The following is a 23,542-nucleotide window of genomic DNA, read 5'->3' as shown; positions in this document are numbered from 1 at the left end:
TGTTTACATTATAACAAGTGGCTGAATGTTAACAGAACTATTAAAAACAGGAACCTAGACATTACCACATTATAAAACATAGATACGTGTATATATGTGTATTCTGGGTCCGTTTGACCCAGAATAAAGGGTTTAAGTGGTTAAATATACTGTTGACTGGGGTCCCCCAGGGTTCTATTTAAGGTCTGCTTCTTTTTTTAGCTCAACACCACATCTCTTGTGACACATTGTGAGCTTGTAGATCGGCTGTTTTCATCACGTTTGTCTCTGAATGGAGCCGTAAGTATTGAGTGTTTGTTCAGTAACACTGGTCACTGGTGGTGGTGGTGGGGAGTACGATATGGTCATGTGTAGGTATGGGGAGGCATGCGATAATCCGACAGACCTTTTCTCCGACTACGTGGCATCCGCGTGCGGTTAGGGTTAGGGTGCGGGTTTGGTTCGGGTTTAGTATTGAAACGTCAGAGCGCTGCGCTGTCGGAGGAATGCGCTGTCGGACTAACGTACTGCACCCGTAGGTATGTTGGGGGGGGGGGGGGGGGGGGGGGGGGGCAGTGCATTCCTCCGACAGCGCAGCGCTCCGACGTTTCCAATACTAAACCCGAACCAAACCCGCACCCTAACCCTAACCGCACGCGGATGCCACATAGTCGGAGAATTAGGTCTGTCGCATGCCTCCCGGGGGGGTCACTGTGCAGCCTCTTGTCCTGAGCCAGTCACACACGTATACAGCAATCCCTCCAACACTTAGTGTTCAAAATGGTACATAAATCTCTCTGATGGCAGTGAATTATTATTAATGAAAGCTGATTATAAAGAGACATAATGTTATGTTATATGGTATGGTTATAATTTAGGATATATTCATTGAAATATCTGAAGATCTTTAAAGTAAATATAAAGATAGTGAGAGGACGTTAGGGGGTGTCTTATCTTAAATGTGTGCATATGATCCTGTGTTACCGTCAGGCGTGTGTTGAGAGTGCTGGGATGACTGGAAGTGGGTGACACTTGATGAGGAGGCCTGAGGAGATGCTCTGGGCATGACGATGGTGATGACCATCTAGGTCTAGGAGATGAAAACTGATGAGACCACAGTGGTTGAGATGAGGAGAGATCAGGAGACACCAGTGAGCTCAAAGAAAGAGTAGGCCTACTGATGAGATGGTATTCTAATGGTGATGACTGAGGAGACTAGAGGCTCACATCTAGTTTGAGTTTGAGTTCCTCTCCACTCCTCTCCCCTTGAAAGAATTGGTATTTTGTAAACAATGTGATGTGAGAACAGAAAATACAATCTAGACTCTAGAGCCTCAAACATGAAACTTGATTTTTAGTGTAAAACATCCTCAGTTAAGTTGACCTTGAGTAAGAGGCTAGTTTGAGAAATGTACTCTTTTAATGAGTGTAGAAATTGGACCATGGAATATTAGATTGGAAGCAAATGAACCCTCACTGAGAGTATACGTTATATTCTCTCTCTCTCTCTCTTTAAAATGTATAAAAAAATATAATATGTAGTTACAGATTTAGATTATGAATTCAAAGCAGCAGTACTGACTGTTAAATGAAGCTATTCATTTGAATTAGCACACGTTTGGGCTGAACGGACCGCCCCGGTTCTGTTGTGAACCTATCAGCCCGATCTGTCAATCTAATGAGTTAAGCCTCAACTGGTCCAGAGGCGCTCAGACAGTGTGACTATAAGGGATTCTAACCTTTAAAAACAGAGTCGGCTCAGAGTCAGTTCTATCTGGGACAGACATGACAAACACTTCAACGGCTGTTGGTAAAAAACAATATATATGTTTTTTTTAAATCGCCCCCCCAGTACTTACGCACCCTCTCCCTTCCCTCTCTCCCTCTCCCTCCTCTCTCTCTCTCTCCCTCCCTCTCTCTCCCTCTCCCTCCCCCTCTCTCTCTCTCCCTCCCTCTCTCTCTCTCTCCCTCCCTCTCCCTTCCCTCTCTCCCTCTCCCTCCCTCTCTCTCTCTCTCCCTCCCCTCTCTCTCTCTCTCTCTCTCTCCTCTCTCTCTCTCCCCTCCCTCTTTCTCCCTTCCTCTTTCTCCCTCCCTCCCATTCTCTCTTCAGGTTCAGGTGAGGTGATGTACAGACACACCTTCTCTCTCGCTCTCGCTCTCGCTCTCTCGCTCTCTCGCTCGCTCTCTCTCCCGCTCTCACTCTCTCTCTTGTTCTCTCTCGTTCTCTCGTTCTCTCTCTCTCTCTCTCTCTCTCTCTCTCTCTCCTCTCTCTCTCTCTCTCTCTCTCTCTCTCAGGTGCTTTAGACACACCCAGTATGAATCACATGTCAGGTGCGTTGGTACATTCAACCATTTAGACACGACAACAACTCAGTGATCTGAACAGTCTGGACTCCATGTTGTTTTACCATGTTGGATTAAAACATAGATTTATTTAGGGTAAGTGTTATTAATCTATATGGTATTACATGTTGGATTAAAGCATAGATTCATTTAGGGTAAGTGTTATTAATCTATATGGTATTACATGTTGGATTAAAACATAGATTAATGTAGGGTAAGTGTTATTAATCTCTATGGTATTACATGTTGGATTAAAGCATAGATTAATGTAGGGTAAGTGTTATTAATCTATATGGTATTACATGTTGGATTAAAGCATAGATTAATGTAGGGTAAGTGTTATTAATCTATATGGTATTACATGTTGGATTAAAGCATAGATTAATTTAGGGTAAGTGTTATTAATCTATATGGTATTACATGTTGGATTAAAGCATAGATTAATGTAGGGTAAGTGTCATTAATCTATATGGTATTACATGTTGGATTAAAGCATAGATTAATGTAGGGTAAGTGTTATTAATCTATATGGTATTACATGTTGGATTAAAGCATAGATTAATGTAGGGTAAGTGTTATAAATCAGGTTTCTGGTATTAAAGAGGTTAATGTAAGGTAATCATACTTGTGCTGTTATGTTATGAAAAGTTAAAGCTGTTTAAGTGTTTTATAACATATTGGAACCACTTGTTCTCATCCAGAAGAAGTTTGGTTCTGAAGGAGAACTTTGAATATTACCTCTCTATCTCTCCGTCTCTCTCTGCTTCAACTCAACTGTGTGTGTGTGTGTGTGTGTGTGTGTGTGTGTGTGTGTGTGTGTGTGTGTGTGCAGTGATGCGCTGTGGATTTTTGAGCTAGTGGGGCTCTGTGTTATGAAGCCACGTGCACGCCCACGCATGTGCACATCGCCGATCAGCTCAGTGCTAGTGTAAATACTGTGTTCAACATGTGATTTTTTAATGTCATTATATTTCTTATTATTTAGTTGCATTGTCAATTTGTTGTTTTTATTTTTGTTTCGATTAATGAATGAATTAATTATTAGTTTTATATAAAAGCCCTTTACATAGACTCACCCACACATAAGTACTTAAAATAATCAGACAACTTGTCTTTACTTTTTTTTTTAAAGACTTACATTGCTTTCAAAACAGTGTTTTTAAAACAATCTTATGAACAGTCATAAGAACTTCCACCAACAGACAGGATAACCTCTCTGTTTAGTGTCTGCTGTCTACAGCTCTTCTTCTTCATCCTCTGCTAAGAGATTAACCCTTTCACACTCTGCAGTGCAGACACTGTTGTCTCTCATTGTGACAGGAATGTAAAGTCCATGAATTTTCTCCTTTAGCCTAATGTTATGCAAAGCAGCCAGGTAGAGGCTTTTCTCCTTTAGCCTAATGTTATGCAAAGCAGCCAGGTAGAGGCTTTTCTCCTTTAGCCTAATGTTATGCAAAGCAGCCAGGTAGAGGCTTTTCTCCTTTAGCCTAATGTTATGCAAAGCAGCCAGGTAGAGGCGTGTCTGTGGAGCGCGCGTGCAGCTCCCAGCTTCTGTGTGTGTGTGTGTGTCGCTCTGGTTGCTCGCAGAACCATAGAGAGAGAGAGTTCTGTCACGCTGCTGTGGGCTGTAGTTCCAAACATTGGAACTTCCTCATTGAGACAGACAGAGCATTTCCTCATTCCATTCTTACGTTGGGAGTCTATGTTAGTGTCGTCACTCTCACTCTATATCACTCTGCCTGCTCCAGGAAAGCCAAGACAAAGACCCGCCCAACTCTGCCTCTGATTGGCTTACCGTGATATGTGACACTGTACCTTTAACCAATCATCTCTCATCATGTGTAAAGCTAAACCAATCAGAGGCAGAGTAGGGCGGGTCATATGTAGTGTAGTGAGGTTAGAGTGACAGTCTCCTTAAGGCTAAGGGACTTTCCAGCCTTTGTGCTCACCACACGCTGTTAGCCTCTCGTCTGCAGTAACAATACTTCATTAGTTAATATAACTTTAGACCATTATAAAATAATGAGTTAGAACACTGGACCCCCATATGACAAGGTGTTGTACCAGGGACCCCCATATGACAAGGTGTTGTACCAGGGACCCCCATATGACAAGGTGTTGTACCAGGGACCCCCATATGACAAGGTGTTGTACCAGGGACCCCCATATGACAAGGTGTTGTACCAGGGACCCCCATATGACAAGGTGTTGTACCAGGGACCCCCATATGACAAGGTGTTGTACCAGGGACCCCCATATGACAAGGTGTTGTACCAGGGACCCCATATGACAAGGTGTTGTACCAGGGACCCCCATATGACAAGGTGTTGTACCAGGGACCCCCATATGACAAGGTGTTGTACCAGGGACCCCCATATGACAAGGTGTTGTACCAGGGACCCCCATATGACAAGGTGTTGTACCAGGGACCCCCATATGACAAGGTGTTGTACCAGGGACCCCCATATGACAAGATGTTGTACCAGGGACCCCCATATGACAAGGTGTTGTACCAGGGACCCCCATATTACAAGGTGTTGTACCAGGGACCCCCATATGACAAGATGTTGTACCAGGTGTAGATCTATGTTTACTGGTGTTATAGATCTATGTTTACTGGTGTTATAGATCTATGTTTACTGGTGTTATAGATCTATGTTTACTGGTGTTATAGATCTATGTTTACTGGTGTTATAGATCTATGTTTACTGGTGTTATAGATCTATGTTTACTGGTGTTATAGATCTATGTTTACTGGTGTTATAGATCTATGTTTACTGGTGTTATAGATCTATGTTTACTGGTGTTATAGATCTATGTTTACTGGTGTTATAGATCTATGTTTACTGGTGTTATAGATCTATGTTTACTGGTGTTATAGATCTATGTTTACTGGTGTTATAGATCTATGTATACTGGTGCTATAGATCTATGTTTACTGGTGTTATAGATCTATGTTTACTGGTGTTATAGATCTATGTTTACTGGTGCTATAGATCTATGTTTACTGGTGTTATAGATCTATGTATACTGGTGCTATAGATCTATGTTTACTGGTGTTATAGATCTATGTTTACTGGTGTTATAGATCTATGTATACTGGTGCTATAGATCTATGTTTACTGGTGTTATAGATCTATGTTTACTGGTGATATAGATCTATGTTTACTGGTGTTATAGATCTATGTTTACTGGTGTTATAGCAAGAGACATGTGACTCATATCAACTGTGTTTATGTAACCAAACATAACATAATATAACCATTCATTCTACTTCATGATGGCTTGAATATAAGCATTTTAATGGGGGGGGGGGGGGGGGGGAAAGAACAGTTCAAAACTTCACATTTAGCTAAAAAAAACATAGTTTTAAAATCACTTCTGGTGTAAAATGTCTCATGCATGAGCGAGGAACGCATTGAGTGTGTGCACGTGGGGTTCAACATGAGCTGATTTCACATGCGTGTGTGTGTGTGTGTGTGTGTGTGTGTGTGTGTGTGTGTGTGTGTGTGTGTGTGCGTGCGTGCGTGCGTGCGTGCGTGCGTGCGTGCGTGCGTGCGTGCTGTGCACATGCATCCAGCATTTCCCCTTTTCTGATCTATGTCATTGTCTGTAACCCTGACAGGTTTAATACAGACCTAAAGATGAGTGAGTCTGTGGGGAGAGAGGGGAAGGGACCTGAAAAATCGTCTCCAACACCCAGCCGTGTGTCTCTGAAGAGTGACCGGTCTAAAGGAAGAGGTCCTGACTTCAGTAATGAACCTGGACCTTCACACACAAAGTAAGTGAATCCTCATATGAGACAAGTGGGTTAATTAACAAGCCTTACTGCTGAGAACATCTGACAAGCCTCTGACTATGTTTATGCTTTTGTCTTATAACAGTCTGTGTCATGTGTGAATATGTGTCTATTTATTTATTTGAAGGTTTTCTCTAACTCAAGACCTCTGATGACAGTCAGATCAGATGTGTCCCAGCACTGCAGCAGGCATTAGTGTTGAAAATAGTTGAAGGGGGGGCGGGGGGCAACACACAGTGGAACAGATGGTTAAATTAATAGCTGGATATCACAACCATGTGGGCTGTGGGCGATATTATTTGGTACGGATTACAACGACAGTGGGCCTGTGGCATCTATCTATCTATCTATCTATCTATCTATCTATCTATCTATCTATCTATCTATCTATCTATCTATCTATCTATCTATCTATCTATCTATCTATCTATCTATCTATCTATCTATCTATCGATCGAGATTTATCGATCTATCGATGGATCAAAGCCAGGAAAGGCAAGAAGCAAACCACCTAGATGCACTGCAGTGCGACAGCTTAGCTAACAACCCTGTAGAGCTCAAGACCCTGATATTAGATAGGAGAGTGTGGAGGGCAGTGATTCAGGAGTCCTGAGTTGGTCTTGGCTTGACTGCACTCTCTCATCACACATGTCCACATTTAACTGAAAAACAAGACATCGAGTAGAACAGTGTGTCCTCCCTGTCCAATGTTTAGCTATAGAGTGTAAGTTACTGAATATGTATCTGTCTGTCTGTCTGTCTGTCCATTTATCTGTGCCACTGTCATTGTACCGTTTTAGTCCTATGTTTTACTATTCTTCTATTGTTTATTGCTGCAATGTCAAGGAGCCTAAAGCCAATAATCTTGAACAAATGACATGTTGTTCACATAATAATAGTAGAAACATGTGTATGATTTTGTGTTCACCACAGACCAGAGTCTTCAGCAGCCAGCTGTGTGTCTATGCAGAGTGACCGGTCTAAAGGAATGGTTCCTGACTTCAATGAACCTGAACCCGAGTATGTCAATCCTCCTATACAATATACACTATAGTCTGTCTGTCTGTCTGTCTGTCTGTCTGTCCTACCGTCCGTCCGTCTCTCTAGGCGCAAGCCCAGATGTGACGGAGAATTGATTTTATCTCTTCAGTGTAACCACGTAGACCCTCTATACTTAGTAAAACAGACCTGAATTGCACTGTACTTGGTGCGTTCTTTTTCAATTTACAGAAAATAACCAAAAAGCAGATCTACAGTGCTACCAAGCTGGTCGTCACTATTTTCAAAACAGTACCTTGAGGCGGCGATGTGTACCTTTCTCAGCCGCTCCCCCAGATTCTCAGCCGCGCCCCCTAGACATATTTTATTTTATTTCAATGCCATTCAGCCACTGGGTGGCGCAAGTAAAAGTCTGGTATTCAGAATTTACTTTAAGACGGGGTATTATGGTTATACTAGGACGAAGATTTTTTTCAAAAAAGTGTACAGAAATTGTTAAATTGTTTTGCTTATTTGGACACGCCTCCAGTTCATTAAGTATACCTGGTTCTCACCTTAGCACCTCCTCCACCACCTTAACACCACCCACCTGTCCTAGTCCCTCCTCCTCCTCATGCCCACGCCTGTTATGTTATGATAATGAGGGGGTGGGTATGTTTTTACTATGTCACTAAAGGGCTGTTTTTCTATTGGCACGTTTGACCCTCACGGTTTCAGCCTCCAGGTAGAAACTCCAAATAGTCAGAGAAGACATAAAACACCATAACACCACCACCGGGGGGGCTTAACCCTCTAAGACCCGGATATATTTGTACTTGCAAAAAAAAAAAAAAAAAAATTTCAGATGGTCTTGTAGGAGTATTTTGAAGAGGAAAATATAATGTTTTTAAAAAAAAAATGTTTTGGTAAGCTTTTATGCAAATGTTGACATTTAGCAACATTGGGTCCATCAGGTAGCAACATTTCCTATAGGCCATTTTTATGGATAACATGGCAAATCTGTAATAACTTCACTAAAGCAACTTAATGATTCATTTATATGGTTTATTATTTGGCATCAGATCAATTATGAATAATATTTGGCCTCAGAACAGTATACATTATGAATAATAACACCAATAAGTCATATTCTTAAATCAATTTTATTAAAAGAACAACAAAAATGAAAATCAGTATAATATATGTTGTAAAGAAAACTAATAACCTAAACCATTGTCAGTGATCACACAATACTGTCTGGCCAACTCACTGATTTGCATTGATAAGAGGATGCAAACTGATCTCCACCCAATATGACCCTGCACATTCCTGACAATTAACACCTACTCTGCCCGCTGGGCAGTGTCGAAGCAAGCTTCATGATGACATCCACTGACAAGCCAAGTTCAGATTTGGCTTGCACGCCATCGATGCTCCCTTGGTAAACGTCAAAGTCACAGATGACGCCACTGATCCCCGTTCTGACCCACACTTTGAAGCCCCAGGGGTGTGGCTTGCCTCTCATATACTGCTTGATGGAACTGAATCTTCCCTTGAATGGAATCATCATCTCATCCACAGAGTTGTGCTCTTCTGGAACCACCTTTAGGCACTTCTCTCTGAACAAATCCAGCCATGGTCGGAGTTTCCAGAGTTTGTCCTTCTTGTCCTTCTCTGGCACGGTGAAGTTGTCAACCAGATGTAACGAGGTCAACAAAGACTGAAATTGGTTGCGTGGCATCACATCAGCTACAGACGCGTTTCGTGTGTCTGCTTCCCAGTACATCCGGCATCCATTCATTTGAGAAAGGCCCATTCTCCAAACATTTGCTCAATTTCTTTTGGACTTGTGTTGACTGATGTGGACACAAACTGGCGGAAGTACTGCAGTGGTGTTTGGATAGAACTCACATCTTCAGAGGTCAGAGGTGGGACAGAAAAGTCTGTATTAGGGCTGATGAAGTCCTTCTTCAGCCACTGATATCTTGAATCACGGCGATGAGCGGGTTTGGTCATTGGGGCAGCTGAATGTCTGCTGGGCGGTCAGTGGGTTCACTGGGTGGTTGGTTTTCTTTGGACCCCACGCCACAGTCCTCTTCATCTGACTCTCCATCAGTCTCATTGATGTCTATGTCAACATCACTCTCTCCGTTCATCACGATATCCAGAACATCCCTTGCTGTGAAGCGAGGCCCTTTCTGTTGTTATGGCATTCTGAAATGAAATAAAGACATACCATTAGTACATTTAGTAGTGCTAAGTTCTTACACATCACTGCTCACTGCAGGACAACATTTCACAAGTCATACAATGCTGTCTGGCAACCTATTGTTTGATGATGATTCACTCCCTAAGAGGTCATCATCATTATAAGCCCCTAAGTACCCACCACCCCTCGAATGAATAATGAACAACCCCCACAACACCCCAAGAATTACCACATTGGTCCCACTGGCCTTGTAGTATTGAAAGAAATTTAAACTTACTGAGAAATAACAGGGGAATATATTGGTTGAATATGTATTGTTTAGGGGGAAAGAGAAACTTTGGGTGGACATTTTCTGAGGCTTACAGCTCAATTATCATATATATATATATATATATATATATATATATATATATATATATATATATATATATATATATATATAAGGCTGAACAGTAGCAGGTGAACCCTTGTATTTTTTGCAACCAAGAGGGCCCAACGTTGACCAAAAGCAACAAGTATGAATCATGCTCTAATTTAAATTTGGGACATATTTCACAATAATAACATATATACATGTTCTAGACATTGTAATGTTCACCAAAACAATTATTACAGGCATATTACTTACGTTTTTGTGAGGAATATCTTCCAGAGAAAAAAGATATCTGTTCCAACAGAGAATTTTCAAGTTGTGATGGTTCCTGCCTCTGTGGGGGGTATTTATATGCAAATATCCTGGCCAATGGCATTGTAAGACTAAACAATAGGACCCAATGAGGATTTAGAGGTGAAAAAATAACAGAAAAACTAATTATTTTAACTCCTTTCTTTATAAAATATAATTGTTGCTCTAAAGCATCTCTGGGTCTTAGAGGGTTAAAGAAGTTCTATCAACCTCATAGACACATGAAAAACAGAAAAAGTGCAAAAACATGGCACCAGCTCTATTAGTAAAAGTACAAAAGTATTGGCATAAAAATGTACTTAAAGTACCAAAAGCAAAAGTACTCATTATGCAGAATGTCCCATTTCACAAGGTCAAAATGTACAAAACATCCTTTGAAAATAGCCGATCTACAAGCTCACTGTGAGCTTTTAGATCTGCTATTTTCAAATGGCTGAAATATATATATAGGGCTGAAGTGGTTAGTGTGTTTTGTAATTTTAATCAAAATCTACAAAGTAACCAAAGTTTTCATATAATTGTAATGGGGAATTGAATTGAAACAATATACTGTAAAAGCCTACTATAGCAGTAATTATACTTAACAGACAATTTAGGGCGGCTTTTCTAAACCAAGTCCTATTTGCACTGCATTGTTTTGTTAATTAAAGAGATATTTCCCTACTCTTTCATACTTGAACAAATGTCGTTCACGTGATAACAGTAGAAACATTTGTATGATTCCAGAAGTGTTCACCACAGACCAGAGTCTTCAGCAGCCAGCTGTGTGTCTATGCAGAGTGACCGGTCTAGAGGATTGGTTCCTGACTTCAATGAACCTGAACCTCCACACACAAAGTATGTGAATCCTCCTATACAATATACACTATACTCTGTCTGTCTGTCTGTCTGTCTGTCTGTCTGTCTGTCTGTCTGTCCTACCGTCCGTCTCTCTAGACGCAAGCCTATAGGTGTGTCAGAGAATTGAATTTATCTCTCCAGTGTAACCACGTAGACCCTCTATACTTAGTAAAACAGACCTGAATTGCACTGTACTTGGTGCGTTCTTTTTCAATTTACAGAAACTAACTTCACCATTTTTTTTACTTGAGTAAAAGTATCTATACCTCAATGTAGAAATACTCCTTACAAGTACAAGTCTGGTATTCAGAATTTACTTTAGTAAAAGTATAAAAGTGTTGGCATCAAATATACTTAAGGTATCAACAGTAAAAGTACTTATTATGCAGAATATCCCATTTCAAGTTTTCTAAATGTATACAAATTGTTTGAAAATAGTAGATCTACAAAGCTGCAAGTGTGAGCTTGTAGATCGGCTATTTTCAAATGGCCGTAATATATATATATATATATATATATGTATATATATATATATATATATATATATATATATATATATATATATATATATATATATATATATATATATATATATATATATATATATATATAGGGCTGAAGTGATTAGTGTGTTTTGTAATTTCAATACAAATCTACAAAGTAACTATAACCAAAGTTTTCATGTAATTGTATTGGAGTAAAAGTACAATATTTTCCTCTGAGATGTAGTGGAGTAGAGCAAGTAGAGAAAGTATTGGAAATACTCCAGTATAGTAACACTACCTCAAAATTGTACTTAAGTACAGTAGTTGAGTAAATGGACTTTCAAACACTGGGGGAGACACACACATTTTTTTTAAATGAACAATTTGCAATTTAGCTTTTGTGCAATTTAATGTCTCTGTAATTTTAGATGTCTTTGGCTATTCAAAAATAGCAACTCTACAAGGTCATAGTGTGAGTGCCACGCTACGACCTTGTAGATCTGCTGTTTTTGAAAAAGTTTGTGTGTGAATAAATGAAATTAAGGTAGCCTACATGAGAAATTAAAAAAGTAGTATGTTTTACCGTGAGGGACTATCATCATTGCCAAACGGATCACCTGTTTCAACTTGACAAATAAAATGCCATGGTTGTGTAATTATTAAACGTGTGTACATTCAGTAGCCTACAGCAGTGACTTTCTACCATTATGAGCGACGCGTGTGCTCTGCTGTGTTAAGTCTGTGAGAGGGCTGTACCTGATTTAGGCTTAGTTGCACGACGGTGTCCCATGGAAAACTATCCGATCTACAAGACCACAAAGCGATGCATTCGCGACGCGTTGTGGTCTTGTAGATTGGCTTATATTCGGTACGCGACACCGCTGTACATCGAGTTTGACTTCAAGCTAAGCTGCTCAGAGCTCATAATGCTGATGTAATGTCATGATGAGACCAGTTGCTGTGTAAGGTTACAGGAGCCCAAAGTCTCATGAGAGGAAGAATATATGTATTTTGTTTATTAAAACTTTTCCAGCCAATAGGAACACAGTGGGGGCGGGGCTTAAGCAATTTCAGCTTGTCCCTATTGGCCGTCTAAGTGTACCTGGCAAATTTTATAGGTATTTGATGCCGGGAACCGAAGTTATGGCTGTTTAAAGCCCAGCCAATACGAATTGTATTTTCACTTCCTGTTTGGTGTTGAAATTTGACGCTTTACCACGGTCACGCTGTTTTACGAAAACTCAAGCTTTTGATAACATTTCATTGTTAAGGTCTTTTGTGTACTCTGAGCTAATTTGAGGCAGATCGGACAATCCGCCTAGGAGGAGTTTGTTAAAGTACAACCCGTGAAAATGGCGTGAAATGCACAAAAACGGCACTATCAATTCAAAATGGCCGACTTCCTGTTTGGTTTAGGTCATGGCTCCAAGAGAGATTTTTGTGAGTCGAGGTATGTTACAGGTGTGCACCAATTTGCATGCATGTAGGTGAAACCTTATTGTGGGGCTTGAAGCACAACATTTTGTAGGGGACACTATTGAGCCATTAGGCCACGCCCCTTTTTGAGATGATTAAAATATGTAATTTTTCGCCACTGGTATCTGTACCTATGGGCCGTCTATGTGTGCCTTGCAAGTTTTGTAGGTTTTTGAAACCTGAAATATACTGTATGAAATAACATCAATATTATTGTCCCTCAACTTCACCAAAATGAATATATAGTCATTTCCATCAGGGTTGTGTTTGTGACATGCAAGAAAATCCTGCATGTGTAGACATTATATTACACTTTACATATAATCCCTTCTGGGTGATACTGCTGGGTGACACAGAGACATTCCTGTGTGTAGAGATGGTTATGAAACTATTCCAGTCAGCACGTTGTCCAGTCACTACAAATTTGGGCCAGGGAGAGACAAAGACAGACTGTGATCCTGGGTCCGTCCAGAAATCATTATGATGTAGAAATGACAAATCAATATCTCTGTGTGCATTATCATGCAATGAAATGTTCATTCATCCTGCAATATAAAGTCTGTTATTTATTCATAATACATTATAATCCTCTCCACAGAGTTCTGACCACACCCAGTCAAACAACAAGAGGACAAAGTAAGACTGGACACACTTTACACTATTTAACATTTCATGTTAATAACTGAGATGCTTAAAAAACCCATTTTCAGAATCAACAGGTTTACAGGTGGAAAACAGTGGGTGGTATTAGTTTTTGAGCAAGTTCCATTGTTTTTGTTATTTACAAGAAGAAATGAAAGCAGAGGGGGGGGGGGCAAGGGAAAGAGAGAAAAAACAACAATATATCTGTATATTTACACATAGTATATCTATCTGGTGTGGTAAGTACCTGAGCATAGCAGCTGATATATACTGTACATGACATGTTATGGACGTTAGTTAAAGTGTGAAAATAAAAAAAGCAGCTTGTTGTACATGGGATTAACTGCAGAGTGTCAGCGTGAGTCGACCACATAATCCACATAAAGTGGCTGTCACTGGTATAATCCACAGGTAGGTCTATGAGTAAATGGACCTACCTAGTTGGTATAATCCACAGGTAGGTCTATGAGTAAATGGACCTACCTAGTTGGTATAATCCACAGGTAGGTCTATGAGTAAGTGGACCTACCTAGTTGGTATAATCCACAGGTAGATCCATGAGTAAGTGGACCTACCTAGTTGGTATAATCCACAGGTAGGTCTATGAGTAAGTGGACCTACCTAGTTGGTATAATCCACAGGTAGGTCTATGAGTAAGTGGACCTACCTAGTTGGTATAATCCACAGGTAGGTCTATGAGTAAGTGGACCTACCTAGTTGGTATAATCCACAGGTAGCTCCATGAGTAAATGGACCTACCTAGTTGGTATAATCCACAGGTAGGTCTATGAGTAAGTGGACCTACCTAGTTGGTATAATCCACAGGTAGGTCTATGAGTAAGTGGACCTACCTAGTTGGCACCATTTGTCTCATCGATGACCTCTGATCTGTGGACTGTTCAGAAACGTACCTAACAGTGACATAATCAATTTGGGATTCCAAGAAACTACAGCCTTTCTCTTCCTGGAAAGTTAACATGAAGAAGTCATTGTTTTTCCATAAAAAAATACGTTTGAAATGTCATTTGAAATGATACCTACTGATGATGTCACTGGTAGGCATGATTCTGAACTGTCCACAGCCCTTCAATGACACACAGAGTGGATAGACAGAAATATTATAATGAGCATTACTGAGGACCAATTATATGAAGATAAGGTTGAAAATGGGTGAACTGCTCCTTTAAGCCCTGTATACTTACTTACTGTAATAAAAATAACAATAATAATAATAATGATGATAAATACAAAAATAATAACAATAATTTTGCCGATTTACAAGCTCACAACATGTCACATGAATGTGTGTTGTTGAGAGCTTGCCAATAGGCTATAACAATGGACATTTTTTTTTCAGAAGACATAGTCAGATTACAAATTGTTTTATCAGGATATTTTCAGTGTTCTTAATGAATTATCGATATTCTCTAGGGCATTTATTTCATGTGCAAACACAGCTGTAAATGTTTACATTATAAAATAACTGAATGTTTATAATGTATAATGTTACACTTGTAAAAGAGACACTAGTCTCAATGTGATTTCTCTGGTGAAATAAAGGTTAAATAAAAAAATAAAAAGTATACATTCTCTTATCTTTGCAGGCGTCAGTCCGCAGGAGGATTTAAATGATTATAAGATCAGTTTGAACAGCCTTGATCGTGTGACATACGTCACTGAAGTGCCCTCCCTCAGCAGCATCTACACAGAGCTCTACATCACAGTGGGAGAGAGTGAAGGGGTTAATAACCAACATGAGGTCTGGCAGCTTGAGACAGCTTCCAAGAAGAAGACCCTCCATGACAAACCAATCAACTGCTGTGACATCTTTAAGCCCCTCCTCCTTGGCAGAGACAAACCCAACAGAAGAGTTCTGACCAAGGGCATCGCTGGCATTGGAAAAACATTCTCTGTGCGTAAGTTCACTCTGGACTGGGCAAAGGGTTTGGAAAATCAAGATGTCATTCTCCTGATTCCCTTTTCATTCCGGGAGCTGAACTTGGTCAGAGAAGAGAAGCACAGTCTTCTCACACTGATCCATGTTTTCCACCCAACATTAAAGAAGGTCACAGCAGAGCAGCTCGCTGTCTGGAAAGTTGGCTTCATCTTTGATGGTCTGGATGAAAGCAGGTTTCCATTGCACTTCGAAAACAATGACATTGTTTCTGATGTCACAGTGACATCATCAGTGGACGTGTTGTTGACACACCTCATCAAAGGGAAGCTGCTCCCCAAGGCTCTACTCTGGATAACTACCAGACCTGCAGCAGCCAATCAGATTCCTCCTGAATATGTCGACATGGCAACAGAAGTGCAAGGGTTCACAGACCCCCAGAAGGAGGAGTTCTTCAGGAAGAGATTCAGCGATGAGAAGCTGGCCAGCATAATCATCTCACACTTGAAGACATCAAAGAGCCTCCACATCATGTGTCACATCCCAGTCTTCTGTTGTATCACTGCTACTGTTCTGGAGGACATGTTGAAGACAGACGAGACAGGACAGCTGCCCAAGAACCTGACTGGGATGTACGGCCACTTCCTGTTCGTTCAGACAAAGAGGAAGAAGCAGAAGTATGATGAGACTCATGAGCTGAATCAACAGCAGCTTATGGAGGCTGAGAGGGAGGTTCTTCTGAAGCTGGGAAGGCTGGCGTTTGAACAACTGGAGAAAGGTAACATCATGTTCTACCAAGAAGACCTGGAAGAGTGTGGTCTTGATGTGAAAGACGCCTCGCTTTACTCAGGAGTGTGCACAGAGATCTTCAAAAGAGAGAGTGTGAAATTCCACGGAACAGTCTACAGCTTTGTTCATCTGAGCATCCAGGAGTTTCTGGCTGCAGTCTACCTGTTCCGCTGTTTCACAGAGAAGAACATGAAGGTACTGGAGCCATTCCTGCGGGGCAGTGTCAGTTCCTTGGATCAATTCCTGCAGAGAGCCATGGAAAAAGCCCTAGAGAGTGAGAATGGCCACCTGGACCTCTTTGTCCGTTTCCTTCATGGCCTCTCACGGGAGGTCAACCAGAGGCTGTTAGTAGGCCTGCTGGGTCAGACAGAGAACAGTCCAGAGAGCATCCAGAGAGCCATCAACAACCTGAAGGAGATGACCACTAAAGATTACTCTCCTGAGAGAATTATCAACATCTTCCACTGTTTGATGGAGATGAACGACCACTCAGTACATCAGGAGGTCCAACAGTACCTGAAGTCAGGGGACAGATCAAAGACAAAACTGTCTGAGTCCCAGTGTTCAGCTCTGGCCTTCATGCTGCAGATGTCAGAGGAGGTTCTGGATGAGTTGGACCTGGACACCTACAACACATCAATGGCGGGGCGACAGAGACTGGTCCCAGCTGTGAGGAACAGCAGAAAGGCTCGGTTAGTAGTCATATAGAAAACTCACTAGAACAGAATCAATCTACCTTCACACCTATAACACTATAACTCATTGATTAATATAAAAGCTCAGATAATAACTAGGCCTCAAATCTGTCCAGGTCTCATATAGTGTATTGTGTGTAGATATGGGCAAATAAAGGCCAGTCCCCAGTGAAGCAGGATAAAAACAAGACTGAGGCTTAAAATACTGCTTAATTGTTTTTTTACTGACTGACAATGTCACCCTGCACTATGCAGAACCAAACACACACACAGTGTCATTACACTATCCTGTCCTATGCATTGACAATATGTAAGCAAATACACACAATCACAGTGTCGTTATGACATCACAGAATACACTGATAACGTTACAGTGTCGTTATGACATCACAGAATACACTGATAACGTTACAGTGTCGTTATGACATCACAGAATACACTGATAACGTTACAGTGTCGTTATGACATCACAGAATACACTGATAACGTTACAGTGTCGTTATGACATCACAGAATACACTGATAACGTTACAGTATCAGGGTGCTCGGGTGGTGCAGTGGTAAAGTACCTGTCCACCACCACAGAGGTTGTGGGTTTGAATCCACCGTGGTCCATGTAGAGCGTCTATATGAACACAATCAGCCCGTACTGATGTTACTCCAGAGTTATTGACTGAGCAGAGTGACCGTGTGCCTCATTGTAAATCCTCATGGCTACAGGCACAAAGGAGAGATCAAGTCTCATACAGATCCACCGGGAAAATATGAATCTATTGTTTGTAGATCAGTGGAGCTAAAGTAAAACACACACTAGATTAGTATTGTATTATATACTGTAATAAAATAACATAATTTAAAACATAAAGCTACAAAGTGTCTCTTGGTCAAAGGGTGGCGCTAGATGAAAGGCTGTGGAGATCACTCAGTCATTAGGGTCCATTCTTCATGGAGCTTGAAGGTTCAAAGCTAATTCCATGTCAAAGTGTCCCTGAGCAAGACATGTAACTCCTGACTGCTCCTGGGAGCCATGTTAATATTAATGTCAATTGCATCCATTTTTCCTAATACTTGGGATGGATTAAATGCAGAGGACGCATGTTCTGTATATGTGCAAATGTACAGTGACAAATACTCCACAAAACAACTAAAGCTGACTAAATTATTATTATTATTATTACACTTACCCTTATTGTTAGTATTAATATTATTAATATTAGTATTAGTATTCTTATTCTTATTATTATTATTCTTATTATTATTACCCTTATTATTATTATTAATGAGCCCCATTTATGCTCCCACAAAGTGTGAGGGTAGGAGGAGACAGATGGTGCATCCATCTCCAGAGCTTAGACAGTGTATGTCTGCAGAACTGCACATAGAATGGCCTTTTAAACATGAGCTTGATCATTACTTAGGTTTACTCACTCACTCACTCACTCACTCACTCACTCACTCACTCACTCACTCACTCACTCACTCACTCACTCACTTACTTCTAAGTTCTCTGGTTGCCTGTTCTTACTTACTTACTATTAATATCTGGATAATTAATTTAGATAAAAAGATTTCTTAGTTACCTCCATTACAGTGAACTACAGTAGGTATAATTAAGCAATATTACATAAGAGGGTGTGGTTTACTGTGATTATTGGCACGACAGTCAGGAAGGAGGCCGAGCCGAGTTCCGCAAGCATCACTGAAGTGCAAATAATCATGGTAAAGCCACCCTCCAGTGTAATATTGAGATTATACAACAGTTACCATCTAAATAAAACATATACAAATGTATCATATTGTGGGGCATTTCACTCTCAAAATAACAACCTTTCTGCAAGTGTTATCTCTGTTATTGTGTAAATACATGATAGGGTCTGACAGAGACAACAGTCCCTGTTTACTCAGTCAGTCCAGACCCAACATTGTGATGGTTGTGAGCTAGACAACTTTTACCAAACTGAACACATAGACAAAACAAAACTTAACTGTTAGCTCAATCTCATTGTAATTAAGATATTCAATAGAAATTAAAACATTTTAATGCCAGATTTAGCTACTATGTCTGTGAACTTCCCATGCAAACTGCTAGCATAGCCGCTTAGCTGGCTCTGCTCTGCTGAGACTCCATCTTATCAGCACAGCTGATTTTGATATATTTATTTGAGAATGCCGAGGTGTGCTATCATGCTAATTTAAGCACAGCTAGAGAGCCTATTTCTACCAATCAGATTGCTTTGTCCGAACTACATGTTGTATCATTTGTTTTAATAATGTCATATCTTGCATTTAATGTGTATTTACAGACTTGTTGACTGTGGCCTCAAGGAGACACACTGTGAAGTTGTAGCTTCAGCTCTCAGCTCTAATCCTTCACATTTGAAACAACTGGACCTGAGTGGCAACGACCTGGGGGAGGGAACTTCACTGGACCTGCTGGGGGCTGGACTGAAGAGTCCACACTGTTGTCTGGAGATTCTCAGGTCAGATTCATTTAACAATATAAATATGATATGAATACTGTGGTGAGACCTTATATGAAGAGTGTGAATAAGGTTGACAGCATGGTAACCAACACTGATTAGAATAATGATACAGTACACTGACCACAGTATGTAAGCCATGCTGAGATACATATCTTTATTATTATTGTGGGCTCGCTGCAGTAATAATGTTAATGTTAATATTAATGGACATCCATTGTTCCTAATACTTACGATGGGTTAAATGCAGAGGACACAAATACCCCACAAAACAAATAAAGCTGATTAAATAATAATGATAATACTTATTATTATTACCCTTACTATTATTATTAATAATATTAATAAGCCCTATTTATGCTCCCACAAAGTGTGAGGGGAGGAGGAGACAGACGGTGCATCCAGCTCCAGAGCTTAGACAGTGTATGTCTGCAGAGAGCAGCGACATTACAAAGTCTAAACCAGTTGTGCTATAAACACGCCCACTTCTGTGGCCAACGCGGAAGTGCCTTTTTCAAACAACCGCGGACTATTTATTTTCGCCGATAAAGTATAGTTTTGGACCATGACGGAGGCGCGCCGACTCAGCAGACCTTGAGGCCGAGGAGACGCGCCCGAGCGCCTCCAGGCGCGAGTGCCCGCGTCGACCGGCCAATGGTCTGCTAGTCGACTCAGCGCCGTTCGAGTTATGTACCGATAGGGACAGAATAGTAAATAATGTTTTGGTGAGAGCGTTTGCCCCAACTGTCACTCAAAGTGGCTACTGGCCAATCACAGCGCGTCCTTGCACAAGCGTATTGGCCAATCATGCACAACTGGTTTAGACTATGGAGTCACGCTGCAGAGCAGGATGGCCCCGCCCACCATCCCTCTCCCTCTCTGAACTTTGTGGGAACATGAATAAGGAATTCATCAGATAACATTAGCCCCGCCCACCATCCGTCTCCCTCTCTGAACTCTGTGGGAACATGAATAAGGAAGTCATCAGATAACATTAGCCCCGCCCACCATCCGTCTCCTTCTCTGAACTCTGTGGGAACATGAATAAGGAAGTCATCAGATAACCTCTGAACTGGGTATAATTAAGCAATATTACACATATTGTATCATTTGTTTCAATAATGTCAGATTTAGCATTTAATGTGTATTTACAGACTTGTTGACTGTGGCCTCAAGAAGACACACTTTGAAGTTGTTGCTTCAGCTCTCAGCTCTAATCCTTCACATTTAAAACAACTGGATCTGGGTTACTCCGACCTGGGGAACACAACTTCACTGGACCTGCTGTGTTCTGGACTGAAGAGTCCACACTGTTGTCTGGAGATTCTCAGGTCAGATTCATTTACCAGAACTTAAATATGATATGAATACAGTGGTGAGACCTTATTTAAAGAGTGTGAATAAGGTTGACAGCATGGTAACCAACACTGATTAGAATAATGATACAGTACACTGACCACAGTATGTAAAGCCATGCTGAGATACATAGATGTAATATTATTATTATATGCTCGCTGAGTGAGCACACTAAATTAAAATGTCTTTCAAAATATATTCTGTGAGGTTTTTTCTTACTCTTATTTCTTCGACATACTTTGTGCTTGAATAGGCTAGGCTACTCGTCTAGAGCTCGCTGTCATTGTTCTCCTCGTTTATTATGCTTACCCTACCATCTCTTTGGTTAGCGTTAAGAAAGACTAGTCTAACTATCAACGTGGGAGGGATGCAAACTAAACTTTACACTCCACCGTCTTTTTGTCCACATCTTCAGTGAAATACTTCCACAAACAAACCTTAAGCCTCTTTAGCGTCACCTGCTGCTGTGTTCGCTACCATGTTTGTTTGTTTGTTTATGTACTTTACAGCGGATGTTGGGTAGGCAGTGTGTGAGTGACTGGGTAATAATGTTGTTTATTATATTTATAAATGTTAAAAAGAAATTGGCGACATATATCGCTCCGTTGCTCAGTTGATTAGAAACGGCTCTCAAAGTCACTATTGTAGAGTGATGAATGCAAACAAACCTGTTTCTGACAGTATAAACATCACAAAACCCTTTACAAAGACTGTTTTAAAGAAAAATGGAAACTTTCTGTTTATTTTACTACTTGAAGATCCGCATCCGCAGATCCAGTCTTGTTCCTTCCTTCCTCCAGTAAGAATGGCTAAATCAACAGGAAGTTTACCTTTTTCTTTAAGATCAAGTAAAGACTATTTAGTTCATGTTACTCCTTCCTGTTAGAGTTCAGCTCTATATCTCTACTCCCAGAACCTCACAGTCAGACCAGGTCCTTTAATAAATGGTTATTTTTTCTATCCAGGAATAATGTCATATCTGATGTTTGATTCTTCATTTAGACTGACTCACTGCTGGTTGCCAGAGAGATGCTGTGAAGTTCTGGCCTCAGCTCTACGTTCTAATCCATCCCTCCATCTCAAAGAACTAGACCTGCGTTTCAACGTCCTCAATGATTCAGCACTGCAGCTCTTCTCTGGACTGAAGACTCTCCAGTGAGTAGAATGAACTGTGTCCATGTGTGTTAGTTCTCTGTTTCTATTAGAATGTTTCAATGGTTGGTAGGCAGGCTGGGGGGGAATATGAGTAAAATAAATGTGCAATACATCACCTACATGCAAATTAATCATACTATTATTGTTATTGTTGTTATCATTATTATTTTAACAAAACAATACTTCACCCCTGAGCTCTGATTTACGAGTCAATTTTAACTTTTAATTTGTATTAAATTCACCCCCAACATTACTTCCATGTTCCTTCATCAGTGTAGTGAAATGTATTAATCTGTGGGGCTATTTGCCCTTGTTTAAGGAGAATTAAAGAGTCCAGGCATTCCTTCTCCTCAGTTGATTTTATTAAGGAGAGAAGAGAATTACTTACATGGTTACACAGGACAGGACATGGCAGCTTTCAGCAGGAAAAGAGACAGAGTAAAACACAGCATCGATATTTATACTTGATGTGTATGCACATGCACACTCTTTTCTATAGGCTTGTGCACGTGGTGTGTGTGTTGAGGTCCACATGTCTAAACAGTGTGGATCCTATATGTGTGTGTGTGCATGCACGGATGCACTTCAGTGTGCACGTAGGTGCGTGTGTTATATGTTATACTATGTGTGTAAATGAGTATGTGCTTAATTAAGTAGTTTGGTGTGTGTGTAGGTCTATTGTGTGAGTTGGTTAAGACAATATACTGGTCACTAAGGTCAGATGACCCCAGGAGATACTGGCCATCTGGACCTCCTAAGAGAAAGGGTTTAAGGTTTCTGTGACTAATCAGGAATGCCTTGCTAGGCAAACTAGTAATCAATGGACTGTGTCTATTAGGCCTTTGTAGTATTTAGTAGTATGCATAGTTATATTATAATGTGAGTGCATCACAATACAAGTACTGGCATATAAGTGTATAATGATATGTGATATTATGTATGGATGCAGGTATGTAAGTACAAAAACCATGTGTTGCCCTAGGTCACTGTTAGTCATTGACCATAGGAGCATCCAGTGTTTGGCATCCTGCGGGGGATGTGTGTCTCTAGATCTGCTCTTTGTGTGTTCATCTTAGGTATTTTTAGAACTATGTTATTTCAATATACTGCAGAAGTCAGTGAAGTACATTTAAAAACATAACGATGGCCAAAACGCAAAACCTCCTATGTGCAAATTTCATGATTTTCGGATTTCACTGTGGATGAGGACTATAGGCTGTGCTGCACATGCTCAGTCTGTCTGCAAGACAATCCCACCCCTCATTTTGTCAGAAAAAGTCATGTGACTAAAACCTCCTATCAGCTTCAGCTTCAATAAGTGGGAATTTTTTGAAGTGCAAAACCTCTTATCTACACCAGAAGTGGTTGAGCAGCAGACAGAGCTGAAACTTGGGACTTCAATGGTATGTAGACCATCTAAATGTCTTTCAAATTGTAGTAATCAATTGTTTTCACCATAAAAAGTGTCTTCCACCCTTACTAGTGAAGTATTTGTTAGAAACTCTGTCAAGTTAATTGTGTTTGCCTTGTTGATTGCCAATGATAAGCATCAGGTGGTGAAACTTTTATCACACCAAAAGGGTGAGTTGATCAAAAATGTTAATGGTAATACTTGTAACAGTCCTGTAGAATGTCTTGATCTCAAAATGAGCATAATTGAGTGCCGTAAATAGAGTTATTTTACAAAAAAAATGTCTGTTTGTAAGCCAGCTATTTCTAGGTAAAAACCTCCTATCT

General features: G+C 40.5%; 1 protein-coding gene across 3 annotated transcripts in view; it reads left to right on the top strand.

The window, feature by feature from the left end:
* The first annotated feature begins 2,343 nt into the window (after positions 1-2,343).
* LOC311039188 (protein NLRC3-like) overlaps positions 2,344-23,542 on the top strand; it is a 45,325-nt gene continuing 24,126 nt past the window's right edge. For 2 of the 3 annotated variants that reach the window (XM_084048859.1, XM_084048858.1), the window contains exons 1-9: positions 2,344-2,418; positions 5,948-6,103; positions 7,055-7,141; positions 10,720-10,830; positions 13,393-13,430; positions 15,041-16,811; positions 19,118-19,294; positions 20,449-20,625; positions 21,653-21,805. In XM_084048859.1, the coding sequence (XP_083904985.1) occupies positions 5,967-6,103; positions 7,055-7,141; positions 10,720-10,830; positions 13,393-13,430; positions 15,041-16,811; positions 19,118-19,294; positions 20,449-20,625; positions 21,653-21,805 (2,651 nt within the window). In that variant the 5' untranslated portion in view covers positions 2,344-2,418; positions 5,948-5,966. The remainder of the gene's footprint in view (positions 2,419-5,947; positions 6,104-7,054; positions 7,142-10,719; positions 10,831-13,392; positions 13,431-15,040; positions 16,812-19,117; positions 19,295-20,448; positions 20,626-21,652; positions 21,806-23,542) is intronic. The other variant, XM_084048860.1, reaches the window with a different exon arrangement.

Source organism: Gymnoscopelus microlampas (genome assembly GCF_963454915.1).
Source record: "Gymnoscopelus microlampas genome assembly, chromosome: 22".
Taxonomy (NCBI): Eukaryota; Metazoa; Chordata; class Actinopteri; order Myctophiformes; family Myctophidae; genus Gymnoscopelus; species Gymnoscopelus microlampas.
Note: the sequence above shows the minus strand (reverse complement) of the source record. Positions and strands in the feature narration are given on the sequence as shown.